General features: G+C 47.4%; 1 protein-coding gene across 2 annotated transcripts in view; it reads left to right on the forward strand.

Annotated features, from left to right (window-relative positions):
• Positions 1-15,508, forward strand: part of GPC3 (glypican 3) — a 155,329-nt gene that overhangs the window by 121,728 nt on the left and 18,093 nt on the right. For both annotated transcript variants that reach the window (XM_042807526.1, XM_042807527.1), the window contains one exon: positions 4,306-4,459. In XM_042807526.1, the coding sequence (XP_042663460.1) occupies positions 4,306-4,459 (154 nt within the window). The remainder of the gene's footprint in view (positions 1-4,305; positions 4,460-15,508) is intronic.

The raw sequence follows: 15,508 nt of genomic DNA on the forward strand, positions 1-15,508 counted from the left end.
CAGCAGGCTGGAATTTAAAATAGAAAAACCTGACCTGTTGGGAATCTTGGGAATTGGGTGGGAAGTACAGTGGCATCTGTGTCGGGTACCTGAAAGCGCATGGCTGGAGCGGACGGCTTGTGCAATGCAGGGGGAAATAACACTTTCGCTCCTCCAAAGCTCTTTCTTACCGAGGCTCCTGAAGAAAGGCATCCCACGGCCATGAGTTGGTAGGTTTGGTTGAGTTTTGAGAGGTTTTCAGCAGAGCCAGGGGCTGGTTTTCACTGCTGGGTTGAGTTCTCCGGGTCCCCTTCGTGATGCCAAGCAGCAGATGGACACATGGCTGAGGATCCAGAGGAGTTTCTGCACTAAGAGACTTTTTCTGTTGGATTTGAATACTTGATTATTAGGTGTGTGTTACAATTCCGAATATTATTTTAGCTGCAAGTTCAGCCTCCATCCTCTCCAGCTTTTTAGGTTTGATCGTATTCCAGAGGCTTACTAAAAACATGCAAAGAATTTCAGCAAAACTCTATGAAACACTTTTATTAAATTCTTTCAGTCATGCAGGCTAAATTAAATGACAGCTCTGTCCACCAAAAGATTACAAATATCAGTCAGGCTTCTCCTGTAAACTCATGAAGGAATTAAATGTTTTTCTAGAAGTCTTCTATTCTCCTTAATAATCTGTTCGGCTGTTCTCTTTACTTTACATATTTTTGAAGTATGTTGAAAGGGATGATTTCTGCCCTAAAGAAGCACAGTGCCTGTAGCTCACTGCTGGTATTTTATCTGAATTTGTGGGCAGAATTTTGGGTATTGCTCAAACTGGTATTTGCAATACCATGGACATTGTTTCCAAAAGGAGAAAACAGCTATTAAACTGCAGTCCAAGAAACACAATGCTGATTTCTTTTCAGAGACGGGAGATTAATGATAAAAAGTATGTTGCAGCTCTCACTGTTTATGTTACCATTGGAAAAACAAGACCAGGTGGCTCAGCGGGCTGGTGGGATGGTGAGCTCTGAATAAAGTGGTTGTAAAGAATGAGGAGTTATAAAGATTTCAACATACAGTGGCCCGTCCAAATCCAGCTGAGTCATTACCCCACGTTGCTGCATCTGTTTTTGTCTGGTCACTGTACGGTTATGAATAATTGTGTAAATCATGCTGGGATGCCCTGGGGAGCTTTCCTCGCAGAAAGGCTTGGCGTGCCGTTCCCATCTGCCTTATTTCTTAAGCTGTAGGGAGACCACAGGACAAGCCAAGCAACAAAGATGTAGATGGAGAGAGGCCGGGGCGTCCCTCGTGCCGATGCCCCGGCGGCTGATGCGGTGGCCCAAAAGGGATGGGGTTGGCAATAAAACCCATGCACGTCTGAGCTGACGGAGCTCGTAGTCGGGAGCAAAGGCTGTGGCCCACGTGTTTCCTGCCGTGGTGGTCTTTTCCATCCTTGAAGGATTCTGTGATTCTGTGGTGGTTGTGCAGATGGGAGATGAATGCCCTGCAGACACCTCGAAGATGTGTGTGTGCGCACGGACTCCCACAATTAGTGCTCTAGTTAACATTGGGTACATTATAGTGTATTTTTGCCATTATGGTTTAGCAAAGAAGAGTCGATACAGCTGTAAACTCTTAACAGCTGGATGAATTGTGTTTAAGTTAAAGCTATCTCACCGTTACATACTACTTTAGCGATCGCTCGACTATGTATTTTCCTGCCTCTTACCATAGGCTTTAAACCACAGAACATGAATAAACTGTAATGTTAGGGTATGGTCAGCTCCACTTGCTATTTAAGGATGGGGAATCTATGTTCAGTCCACCAAATGTTATTTCATAAAGTATGCAGACCATGGGGGAGGTTGTGTAACGGTGGATGAGTGGGACTGTGGCTGCTGCCGTGGCCGAAGCCGAGGCATCTGACAGCATTCCTGGGTCTGGAGGCACCAATGGAGCCGGGTGGGATTCCCACCCCTCACCAGGTCTCCTGCTGATGGTACCAGCAGGTTTTGTGTCGTGGGCTTCATTGCTCCCAGAGCCAGCTGCGAAATTTGACCCATTGAACCTCCCTGTGGTTCTCAGCAGCTGGGCAGCGTGTGGCCGGGAATGGAGGTTTTGTCCTGGAAAAGGAAGGAGCAGCGTGGCGCAGGGATGTCACGTTCACTCGATCCAAAGTCAGGGCCCGTGCGGTGTTCCTCAGAAAGTTCCTGTTTCATTGTGGCTACAAAGGCGGAGAAATTAAGCTTGTAATTTATGGCATGCCAAGAAAAAAGTAGTAATACAAGCAATGCTCAGTAATTTTAATGTTTGAAAACACACAATTGAAAAATCCTGATTTTCCCCTGCACCCTGCCGAGCTTATTAAATCTGAAAATATCCCAAAGCTTAATTCTCTCCACCAGAAAGTTCCTCTGCTGTTCTGGGTGAGTAATGGAAGTTGTGCCACTGAGCTGTGCAGTGGATGCAGAGGAGTGAGCATCCTGCTGCTGGGTGGTCATGGTCTCCTTCCACTGTGATGGGCTTGGGTTTTTATCAACGATGCACTGGGGAAATGGGTTTGGCCTGGTGCATGTTGTAACTAGCTGCTGTGCGTGGAAGACCCTCATTCCACCTCGAGCTGGTATACTCTGTGCTGAGGACTGCTGTTAGCTGTGGGCTTTGTTTGGAGGAGAGAAATACAAGTGATGGTGTAAAGGCTTGAGCGGTCGGTGTGTTGAGTTCCTGTGCGAGGTGTGCCCCGTGCTACCCCCAGCGTTGCATTTGCCTTTTTGTTTGGTTGTTGTTGTTTTTTTTTTTTTTTTTGTGGTTACGCCATATTCTGAGAAAGGCCTGTAAATGTCTAAATAAAATAAAATACCTGAAAAGTGAACTTAAACAGTCTGAGCCAAAGCCTATTGAAGGCCATGGAAACATCCCCTGAATTTTGGGGAGATGAGCTGTGTTTTGCTTCCTACTGTGGCTGCGGGACCCAGCACGGCTGCCACACCAGGTGGACTTTTGCTCGTGGCAAGGAGAGGTTTGCTGCATTGTTTGATGCAGCCGAGGAACCCAAAGGGGTCTCACATCAAGCCATTTGTTTTTCATTATGTTATGCTCCTCTAATATAAACACTAAGGTATGTGGACATTGCTGTGGACAGAGCGAGCCAGATGCCAAAAGCATTCCTCCAAGGCTTGTATAAACTTCGGCAGCTAAGTATTTTAGAAACTGTTTTCTAAGGCTAGTTTAGTAGTTTAAAAATATAACCTAGATTCCAGATATTAAAAAATGCCTTGAAAGGCATGCATATTGCTGCAATAGATGGAACTAACCAAACCCCTGAAGTATGCGGAAAGCTCCCATTTTGCAATATCATCTCTGTTACTTATCCTTTCCATTATTTTTTTTTTTTTAGTACTGAGATTAAATTCAAGAAGGCTTTTAACAGCAGACTGGTAGTGATAGAAATTTTCAGCATATATTAACCGGCTGACTCACACTTTTTCAAAGTGGATCTGGGTTTATGATGAAATAGCTGGCTGCTTTCAGCAACAGCAAAATTGGAAAAGTCCATGGGAAGAGGAAGCTGATAGCTTAAAACTTGTCTAATCCCTCCATGTGCTGTGAAGAGGCAGTGTGGGGAGCTCCCACCCGTGTTTGGGAAGTCCTGACCCCATGCTCAGTGGACGCCTTCGAGTCCCTGTGTCAGGGATGTGCAACCTGCCATGGTTAGTTAGGACTCAGCTTTAAAACATTCTTTAGAAGATCTTTTTGTTATGTTGCTTTGGCTATCTTACAAACTTCCACTAGCATCCTCTGTGGTTCAACAGTAAGGAATGAGATTTTTGGGTTATTTTTGTGGAGCGCCATATGGACCTGAAAGATCTGCCATCTCCTTTCACACTCGTTACTTCTCAAATCGGAGATCGTCCCTGAAAGCAGTGAGAACCCCTGAACAGAGTTTCCTCTTGCTGCTGGTCTTTGCCCCAACTGGCCTAACTCTGGACACGTGTTTTGTAGCAGTCTCCTGAGCTTTGGTGGCGTTGGAGCCTCCAGCTCATGTGATGCTCGTTGGGGAGAAGCTGAAGGGCAGAGTTACTTAGAGTGGTTTTTCATCCTCCTTTTGTTCCTTCCATTGAGGTTTTGTGTGCAGATTTGTCCACCAATGAACCTGAGCTCGTCAGTGCTTTGGCATGAGGACCACAATGGGGTCCTGTCCCACCATTCTGCCTCTGCCGAGCCCTTGTTCCCCTCTTGACACCCAACCCCCCTGCAAGCACACGAGAAGAGTTAGGGAGGGTGGAGGGAAGCTGTTGAATAACTGTGGCAACTCCTGTCTTTCAGCTGCTCAAAGGGATGGCCTTGCCCCACCGGAGAGCTCCAGGCAAAACCCCAGAGGAGGAGGAGGAGAGCGGAGACTGCGATGATGAAGATGACTGTGGTGGAGGCTCTGGGGATGGAGAGCTGCGAGTGAGGAACCAGCTCCGGTTCTTAGCAGGTGATGGGGACGGTGGTCCCGCAGTGGCTGACGCTCTGTGGGCTGTGGGTCTTGGTGATGGTGCAGGGAGCTGCTCTCTGGGGTCTGCTCAGGTCCTCTCACTGCAGGCACCACCGGTGCTCTCCGCAGCCGTGGCCCAGAGGCTGCTGATACCCAGCACCATGCCCCCTGGCCTTTTCCAGATTGGTTTTGCAGGGGTGTGTTGAGGACAACCCATGGGAGAGGGTTCAGGATGGGTTGTAAGCCTGCCATTGTTCCCAGGGTCACCCTTCCCACTGCTGCTCACACTCATGAGCTTAGAGATGAGCTTTTCAGCTTTCTGGAGGGCATCAGAAAGTTGTGAAGGATTGTTTGACTGCAGCAGATGATGCTTTTTCTGCTCTAGCGTTTAGAAACCTGTGGTATTTTTGATGAATAACCCAGGCTCATTTTAATGATTTAGGTACTCAGGAGCCTAAAATTGCATTGTTTGCCAGTACAAGCCATGTCTTTGGCTGCTTTGAAAACCACCCCGAGGCACCCCTGGTGCTTCGAGGCTACATTATTAACAAGGTAGTCCCTGGTCACCCATCGGGAGGAGAAAGGGAAGGACCGGCTTCGATTTGGGCAGTCACACGTGCTGTTGGTGTGTGCCTTCTCCCCATCCCACTCCCGGCTCCACGGGGCTCAGCGTTCCGCCGGCGTGTGAGAGGCTGTGCCCACTGTGGGCCAGCGGCGGCTGCTGGACGGGGGTCTGCAGGCTGGGGGCTTGGCCCAGTTAAAGCTGGTTCCAGCGCTACACGGCGTGCTCTTCGAGGGACCAGACAACTGAACCTGGATAAAATCAGCTTTACAGCTTTGAAGTTTAAGAGGCAAATTTGGGTTTTTAAACGAAGCACAGATGTTTATAAATTTCCTTCCATTGGTCTGGGATAATTAAAATATCCTTAATGAAGTGAGAGCTGAAATATGAAATGCCAGTTTCATATCAAAGATTATTGACACATTATGTAAAATATATAAAATACATATATTCAAATATTGGGTAAGGAAAAGACTTCTTAAGTCCTCCCATCCAAGTCTGAAGGACAAATGCAGAATTCAGAGAAGGATAAAATGTACTTTATTTCATCCGAGAACTAAATATCAAAGTGTACGTTAAAGAAATACAGGTGATCCACATCGTCCTGAGTCGAGAGCAGAGATAACGTGTTTCATTTTCCGTGATCTTTGTGTCACACCTTTATGCTATTTTTAATGTGTTTCTAATTTCCTCCTATAGCCTTCCCCATAATATCATCAGTGATCTCTGAAGCTGGGGGTATAATCCTTTCTGCCTTTTTTCTGTCTCTCTATGCTAGTTTAATCACTGTATTGATCTCGCTGACAACCTGCCTGTCTAGCACTTTAGACCTCTCTTGTCACTGCGGTACGTGAACACTTAGTAGGAAAAGAGAACTTGTCCTCCCCGTGCTGGTCTGCTGGAGGGTGCTTGCTGCTGCCTTTGGTACAGCGTGGGTAAATATTAACTTTAAAGCAGCAGTGGCTTTGGGGCAGTGTGTTCCTGGCAGGTTAAGTCTTTCAGGTTGCTGAGAGCGTGAGGTTTGTCCAACACAGCTTTTAGGGACTGAGTGGCCTTGGAGAACACAGGCTGTGCCATTGGGGTGGCCAGGGAGACTTTCTGGTGCTTCCTCACTTGCCCATGCCATAATGCTCTTTTTTTTGTGTGTGTTTTGCTTTAGAGCAGAAAGGCAAAGCTGATCTAGCAGTGACAGAATCCTATTTGGTTGGTATTGGATATAAACTGTGACTCTGTTCAAGTTTTACGTTGGAAACAAGCCCAGGAAAAGTTGCTGATGGTGTGGAAATACTCACTTTCAACATTTTTGAGAATATTTCTTTTTACTTTGAAAGGGTATTTTTCAATTATTTTTTTTCCCATCATATCATATCACATGTACATAGCAAAAAATAAAAGGGACCAGAAACCATTCCACATTCCCTCCCCCCTTTCCACAAATTCTAAATTTTAGGTTAGCATGCCGATTTGAAATGATGCCAGGCTTTGAAATCTGGAAATAGTTTACAAAATGAACTTTTACATTTAGTGTGGCTTTATCTCTCTCCTTCCCAAGGTGGTTACCCTGTAATAGAAGCAGAAAGGATTGGGAGTGGCTGGGGTTGTTACTGACTCCCTGGTTTTATCCCGTGCTGGATGCTCTGGGGGTGTTAAGGCAGGAACACAGCTGGGTGGCTGGGGGGGTGTGTGTTGTAGTGCAGTGGTCAAACCCCAAAACCCCCCTGTTGAGCGTGTTTGAGTGCCTCAGCCAGCCCTTGGAGGTTTGCAGTCGGGGAGTGAAGTTTGGGTGCTTTGCTTTCCTTTTCTTAGAGGCTTTGTTCAGCTTAGGAGGAAATTTCCTTGGCCCGGTGATGGCAGCGGAGATCTCCTCCTTTACGAAGGGTTTCCCAAGCCTTTCAGGTGGGCTTGGCGATGCCTTGAGGAGGAGGAGAGGTGGGGGCCTCGGGCTGGAACTGAATTTGGCTGTCGGTTGAGTGAAAACGTTGGCAGGGTTTGCCACCTCTGAGGTCTTTGCATCTCTTGGATGCAGTGGGAGTTTCTCCTGCTCCCCGGTGTGGGTGCCGTGGGTCCTGCCAGCTCACTGCAAACAGCTGCTCAGTGCTGGCCTCACCGAGATGTCCCCTCAGAAGGTCTCGAAAATGTGGAGGTGGAAAAAGAGCAAAAGAAAAAAAAAAAAAAAAAAAAAATCAGTCTTGAATACAGACTAGTTTTGATTTATCGCCTGTTGTATAAAATGTAACCTTTGTTTCCTATTTATAATGAGCCTGTAATAACTGGACAGTCAACTTAAACTTTAATGATTTAAACACACTTGTAAACTGTCAAGTCAAAAGTTTGTGAGTGACTATAAACATATGTTGGTGAGCCCTATATGCTAATAAATTCATTATTATGTTGCCCCAGTGGGAAACACGGAGATGGCAGGCTTTTTTTTTTTTATGATAGGTCTTTTATTGTTTGTCACATCTGCAACACATTAAGGATTCTGAAGGCAGATAATGTTTACAATAAGGGGGAGGACTGAAAACCTCCCAGCTCAGAGCAGAGCGCATCCTGTTTGTCAGTGGAGCAACTGTGGAGCCGGCACCCTGGCCCTGCAGCTCTAAAAATAGAGCTGTGTACATACACACACATACATTTCTGCCACACCAATGGCAAGTCACGCCTGCAAATAAATTATAGTATTTTCCCCCAAATTATGAGTCAGTGCAAATGTCTTCCAGGCCCTATGATGCAAACATGTGCTTGCACCCCGCTGGGATCGGTCGTCCTGCATCGGGCACCCAAAGCAAACAGAGCCCGGGGTGGCTGGCGCTTCGCTGCCGCTCCAGCCAGCCACCCACTAATTAGCTCACCTCCGGCCTTCTCGCTCGAGGTGCCACTTATAACCGACGAGCTCGTTGCTGGGAAGCCTGAAAATAAAACACGGGTGCTGGACAGGCTCCTGGGCCGGGCGGGCGGCTTTAACAGGGGCTGGGGGAGAGGAGGTGCAGGCTTTTTGGAGGGGGTTGCAAAGGTGGTGTGGTCCAACTCACCTGTGCGGCGATGCTGTGCCCCTGGGCATCTCACAGGCATTGCTGGGTGGAAAAAAATGCCTTTTAGTGACCGGAGCATCGTGCGGGGAATGTTCTGAGCGATAGAGCAACTGGGAGGGGGCATGAGGGAAGATGAGGGGAAGATTTACCCTTCCAAAATATCTGTGTTAGGCAGTAACAAAAGTTGTCTTGGGAACAGATGGATTTGGCAGAATTAAGTAGAAATAGTTTGTCCTGGGAAGGGAAGTTGGCCTCATCCCATGAGATATGTAAGGATAGATGTGTGCAATAAAGATACATAAAGATGGCTCTGCAAGTCTGCGTGTGTAAAACAGCTCCCCTGCCTGGCTGTTCCTGCTGAATAACCGGCAGTCAGTTTTGCCTTTCTGCCCTCCCTTGGTTATTTCTGAGGGGGAGTTTGGGGTTCGAGCCCCCGGGGAAGCCCCACGTTTTCCTGCACCCTGCCCCTTGGCTGCCACCACGTGCTGCCAGACCAGCCAGGTGGGCTGGACGCCTGCGCAGGTTTCCAGCGATCCACACCGTACCCAGCCCTTGGATGAAAGTCAAGATCAGCACACTGTGTCCCTTGATTAACCCAGATCTGTAACTCTTTAATAGCTTCTGGCTTGCTTTGCCACTGATTTATCCTCTCAGCAGGGTATTTTTCGAGTGCTCTCATCAAATTGCAGGCTTGAGCATCGCCTCCGGGCTGGCCGAGCGTGGTTTCTCTTCCTGGGTGGAAAAGCCATTTATTGGTAACCCCTTTATATGTCTTCCAGAGGTGGTGTTGCTTCCAAATGGGAATAGAGGCACATCTCCGGCAGCCTCCTTCCTAGAGAGAAGGGGCTGCCGTGGCCGTGTGGCCGTGCCCTGCGTGGGCGCACAGCGGGACCCCCCCGTGTTTTGTGCCTTGCACCGTGTTTCTGGAAGCTGCTCTGAAGCCCCGTGAGTTGCAACTTTCATCCTATTCTGCTTTTAAACATCTCCAAATGTTTCGGAGGTCTCAGTGCTGAGATGTCCGTCCTACAGCTCAGCCTTCGGTGACCTTCCTCTCGTCACCCTCTTTGTTTCTGGGGGTGCTGTCAATCCGAGCTCCTTCCACCACCACCCCCCATTGTGGCAACTGGAGGGGAACTGGAGATGCTGCCACAATGATATTTGAATTGCTTTTTGATGGCGTGCTAAAGGCTGCTCTGTTTGGGGAGCAAACGGGTACCGGCGGGTACACCTGCTGAGGAGGTGGCAGTGCGTGGCAGCGTGGGAGGCCGGGCAGGGTCACTTTGGGTGCAGCCCACCTGGTTTCTGAAACCCGTTCCTGAGGGAAAGTTACTTTAGAAGTGTGTATTTGTGCAGGAAAAAGGGATGCTCCCAACTTGGGAGGAGTGATTCGAGTCTGACAGGGCTTACTCTGTGCATTTGCTGGGAGACAGACCAACAGTTGTTAAAATATTTACAAGATCATGTCCTCTCATCCTTTATCATGGTGGTTGCTGCTCTGCAAACACCTTCAGGGCACCCGTCTCTGAGCAGCTAGTATCTGCTGATACCGCTCTGCTCCATTTAGTGCTGGCTCTTGGGGTGTTCATCTGTCTGCTGAGAAAGATGTTTTCAAATACCTGACTGGCTTTTAAAATACTCCTTCCACAGGTGGAAAATGTCCCCATCTGTGTGGATTTTGCTGACAGCGTGGGGCCGTGTGGCTGTTGTGCCTCCCTGCCATACAGCCTGCAGGCTTGGGTTGTCCTATTGAAAAATATCATCTGTATAGTATCAATATTTATTGTACGTGGCTCTGCTCAGCTTTCAGCAGGGGTGTCCTGTCCTTGGCTCACGTGGCAGAGTGGGTTGTGTCGGTTTGATGCAGCATCCTTCCACTGTTTTTTTCTATTCTGCTAAAAGCTGTAGGACTTTTAACTATAATTTTTGTAGCAGCAACTTTTTTTTTTTTTTTCCCCCAAAGAGGGTGCTGCTGAATGCTTGACCAAAGCCAGGGTAGAAGAAACATACTGTAGAAGACATGCATCCTGTCCCAGAGTGAAAAAAATGTCAAGGCCAAATGTCAGCTAGATTATCCTGATGGAAGAGCTGGAATTGTACCAACTAAAACAGTGCAATAGCTTGATTATTGCTTTTCTATTTCAAGTGTTTGTATTTGTTGAAATTTCTCCTTTCAATGAAGATTTGGTTGGAAGTCAAGAATTCTTTGTCACTGTCCAAATACAAGCTAGAAGATGGAGGAGTCACATGTAGCAGTTGGCTAAAGCTCTAATTGAGTGGCAAGTTCATTAATTCACTTTTGATGCCAGCAAAAATGATTATTTTAATTGACAGACTGGGAAAATTATTGGTGGCTTTCAGAGATGGGCTTGTTTATAGCATCCTTCAGCTGGCTGTGCTGCTGTGACTCTTCCAGGACTCACATTGTACATAATGTATACATTTTGAAGGATTCTTGTAACTTTTATGCTGTGAGTTCCTCCAAAAAAAAATAAATCCACAACTGACAAACCAGAAATTTGTCTATCAGAATCAGTTTGCACTTTGAGAAAAGCTACACATGTATGCAGGGACCATCTATGAAATCAGCAAGTAGATCCCCTGGACATACTAATCCCATGCTCCTATTTTTCTGGTTTCAATTTTTATTCAATTTTTAATTTTGTTTCTTTTACTTTTTCAGTGTTGTACTTATAGGTTGCAGATCCAAGTCCACCTGAGCAATTTGTGTCTGGTATTTTTAGGAGCTTAATTCCACTGCCTCGGTCCGTTCTGACCCAAAGCAAAGAATGATGTACCATTTTTTTTAAGGCAGGAGCAGTGGAGGGCATGTAAATCCCTGATATCCTCATACCCATAAATCACATGCACCACATTCCCAATGTGAGCAGACTTTGGCCTAAATCCTTCTTTGGAAGCCCAGATCAGCACAGAAGAGGCTGGTTGTTGGGCTCAGTATAAGGTGACTGGGTGAGGTTGAAGAGTTGGAGGCACACCGAAGGTCAGATGAGATGATGCTTCTGCTCTTACATGTACAAAAGCACAAAAGTCTTTGAAAATCTGATTGCTCATCAGTCCCGGGTGTTTATAATGCCAGTCTGCTGGCAAAAGGTTTACCCTCCCGTCGGGTTGCGGGTTTGTTCAACAGTTTGTATTATGCCAGAGCGTCTAAGGAGATACTTTTCAACAGCGTAATTTGGGAGCTAATGTATCTTTAAATTGTTACCGAGTGCAGCATTTTGCATGACTGAACGCATCAAAACAATTTAAAGTATGCAAAAATCTGCCCGGTTGCAATAGTGATAGTCATATTTATCTTTAAAGGATGATGAATCTCTTTTTCTGTGGCTGAAAACACATGAATTCTTCCGAAGGTGGGAAAACACAATTCCTGACTCGGATACAAACTTGCTTTTCTTTTTGTGCTGTTTTTCGTTGTGGGGAGACAAAATAGTTTAACTGGATTTCTTTTTAAGGGATGGCTTGTTGTCAGAAGTATTTCAGACAGAAGCAGACCAGGTGCTACTTGCTCATGGGCCGAACAAGATAACCTTACGCTGATAGTCAGGGCATCATATCTGTGCAGTTTGTCATACAAAGAGGGGTTTGTCTGCGAGCCTGATAACAATATAACGTGTTGATTGACTTTTCACGTAGGAGAGGGTGCCCCTTTCATGAGTGGCTTGGCTTTTACTAATGCCTTACTGCAGGTAAGCCGATAAGAGCGATTAGGGGAGTGCAATAAATGAGGCTGTAGGGCACAGCCCTGTTTGGTGTTGTGGGAGAGGGCTCTGGCCCCGCAGCGTGTCCCAGCCGTGCGGCCCGATGCGTGTTCTTTCTCTCCTGGCAGCATTTCCACTCCTCTGCAGTCCAGGACAGGCTGGTCCAGCTGAGATCCCTTCCTTGTGGACTTCTGGATCTGCGCAACTCACTGCGTTGTCTTTAGCCCTGATGCAGAGCAAAGGCAGATGGGTGCTGAGTGTCCTTATTAGCTCACAGTTGTTGGGATCGTGCTGCAGTTTGTTGTATCTGCTTATATTTCAAGTGTCGGGGCACCACGGAAGGGTAGCAGACACAGGACGGCACAATAGCTGAGCTACTGCGTGGTGGTGCTACTCAGAAACCACAGCCACCAGCTGAACACAAGGCTGGGGTCAGCAAGACTGGAATCCTTTGGCACACACTGCTGTGGTGCTAGGGATTTGGCTATGGGCAACAGCAAGATTTGAACAGGAGGAACGTCACACAGTGGGGACCACCAAAGGTCACATGCAGTCTGAGACACAAAATCCACGGAACTAAGGTCCATCAAGGACTATTAAACACAGCTTGTCTCAGGATGAGCTTGACATTTGCATGTCCAGAAAGCGTCTTGGGGAAGTACAGCTATGTGAATAACTGGAGACACAACTAACATTGGGCCAGGTGGCCCTGACTCATGAAGGTGTCTAGGAGAGGGTCCCAGGCTCTCCGCTGTGGCTGCTGCGTTGCTGTCTGTCATCTTGCTCTGAGGGAGATGTCCAAGAGAACAGGTGATGTTTCAGGTAGACCATGGAAGCCACCACTTACTGAAAAACTTCTGGGTACAACTTTCAGAGCACTCTTGAGCCCTAAAGGGAGGAAGATGGCAAATGCTGAAGTTCTTCAGACAGCCTTAAAAAATCCTGACCTCTCAGTTCCCCTCTTCAAATTTGAACAAATGTGTTTGGCTTTATGTAGGATATTGTGGCAATGACCTAGCAGTGCGAGTTGCAGCATCGCAGTATGGCAGCAACCGAAGGCTCTGGGGAGCTGGTGATTACTTGGATGTGGTTGAGTGAGAGCCTAGACGGCAGCGATCTCCTTACGCGGGATCCAACAGGTTCCTACTTGCTGCAGACAGGAGCATTGCATTCTTGCAAATTAGTTTTTACATCTTTCCATAAATATAAGCGTATGTACCTATGAGCTAATTGAGATTGATTAAATGAAACTGTGAGTTAATTATCTGGAACATGTTTGAATTTTCCCAGGCAGTGATGCTCCCTGGAAAGTCATGGGTTGTAGCCTGAATGGAGGGAAAGTCATGACCTGTGATGAGGCTCTCAGAATGAAATCAACGGAGAGACCATGCTGGACTGCTGCAGGGGCCTGATCCTGCAGCCTGGTGCTGGTGGTTGATGGTCTCCAGCAGAAGGAAGCGCAGACCTGCTGTCGTGGTTTAACCCCAGCCAGAAACTAAGCACCACGCAGCTGCTCACTCCTCCCCACCGCACCGTGGGATGGGGAGGGGAATCGAAAACACGTAAAACTCGTGGGTTGAGACAAGAACAGTTTCATAAGGGAAATAAAAATGAAATATAATAATAATAGTAATGAAAGGGAAGATAACAAAAAGAGAGTGGAATAAAACCCAAGGCAGACAAGTGATGCACAGTGCAGTTGCTCACCCCCCACTGACCGATGCCCATCCAGAACCCGAGCCAGATTCCCAGCAGTTTATATACTGGGAATGATGTTATATAGTGTGGAATATCCCTTTGGCCAGTTTGGGTCAGCTCTCCCGGCTGTGTCCCCTCCCAAGTGCTTGTGCTCCTCCAGCCTTCTTGCTGGCAGCGCGTGACAAGCTGAAAAATCCTTGATTTGGTATAAACACTGTTTAGCAACAACTAAAAATGTCTGCGTGTTATCAACATTATTCTCACATTAAATCCAAAGCACAACACTGTACCAGCTACTAGGAAGAAAATTAACTCTACCCCAGCCGAAACCAGGACAGGTCCCCAGGAAGCAGCCTGTCTTTTTAGTCCTTGCCAAAAGGATATCGGAAAGAGGGAGAAGGATGCTCCTCCAGAGAAATCTCTCAAGACTCTGTGTTTTTAGCCCACGTTTCCTTCTCTCTTCTCCCCACCCCTTGCTTTGCAAGTGCAAATAGTGTGCAGTTGGGTCTGACCTGCAAATCACTCATCAGTCGGTGTGTTACCGGGACATGACCAGTTACTGAGTGAACGCTGCTCAGCGCTCTCCAGAAACGGGGGATTCCTCATCCTTCAGGCAGAAGCTCCCTTCGTCGGCTCTGCGTTAGCCCTGACCCGTGGATGCCCGTCACCGGGAGTGACGTGAGCTGAACCTGGCTCACCAACCCCTACATTTAACCTCCTCCTGTGTCGCTTCTAGGGCAGGTTGGAAACTTTCTGATGGGAAGACTTTGTGCTGGAAAACGCCTCTCTGCTGGAACTGAGATGTGGTGAAACATGCTGGGGTTTTGGATGGGATTTTTTTGTTTCGGAAATAAATTGAAACATTTTTCTCTGTTTCTGCAGCAGGGAAACGCAGCAATGGCCTGCTTGCCCATACTGCAAGGTAATGCTGTCAGCTTTCAATCCAGAGCGGCTTCTTGTCTAAAAGTCTGCTTGCGATTATGTTTGTAATTATGCCACAGAAAAAAATTAAATCCAAATGAATTGATTGGATTTTGTTGGAGTAGTATGTCAACTTGCCTTTTTTTTTTTTTTTTTCTTTTTTTTTTTAGCACCAGAAAATTTGATGCGTTTTGCCTTTGTTCTGATTTGGAGCAGTAGCACATTCCCCCGTTTCTGTAGGGATAGAAATCTGGCGTTTTGACCAGCTTCTGTTATTTCAGAAAATGTCCAGTGGTATTTAGGGCTCTCGACAACATCTTGCTGCCTGTTCCTGCTTTTTTCCTCACTCTCTGCTTCCCGCGGGCCCTGGGATGATGCTTCTGCCCTTCTCCCTCCCACGGGAGGCTGGGTCTGCGCCCGATGCCGATCTTGAATGCAAACCCAGCAGAGCCTTCCCTTTCCCACACCTCCTTTCCTCTGAGGGCACATTCTGCGTATCCCCTCTCCCAGCAGCCGGTCCCCGAAGCGCTGCCTTGGGGCTGACTCTTTGCTGGATGCTGAAGGACCCTGCTGCGTGCCCGGGATGCTGCTGCGCCCTTTGGCCGGCTGCTCCCTCCGTGATTTTATGCCACGACGTGCTGGGATGTATGTATTGTGGTGGCAGGTACTGCTGGCTGCCATGGGACCTCGCTGGCTGCGTCGGGTTTGGCAGCTGGACAGACTTGCCGGGGCACTTGTCACCATCTCAGTCCAACACAGGAGTCCCAGCAGGATTTCTAAAATGTAAATTACAACTGCAATGTGATACACATCCTTTTTCTTGCTTCCCCCCTTCCTGCTTTAATTCAGTATCTTGAGTCTCTGTAAAATTGTTGAATTCCAAGCTATTTTGGAGTTGCTTGTGTCCCATGGTTACTGGAGATGCTTCCTGCATGGGGAGGCAGACATCTGCTGCAGCCTGTTTTCGGACTTTTTTGTGTTAGTCAGACTGCAGTTGGCAGGTGGGAGCCGGTGGTAATTATCAGAGTCTGACTAATATCCTCTGCCTCCCTGATAACTCTCTGCAGGCTGCTCTGCAGCTTTGGTACGTTTGTTCATCCTCTTCTGGTTCTGTATA

Source organism: Tyto alba, unplaced genomic scaffold (genome assembly GCF_018691265.1).
Source record: "Tyto alba isolate M040663 unplaced genomic scaffold, T.alba_DEE_v4.0 Super-Scaffold_5, whole genome shotgun sequence".
Classification (NCBI taxonomy): domain Eukaryota; kingdom Metazoa; phylum Chordata; class Aves; order Strigiformes; family Tytonidae; genus Tyto; species Tyto alba.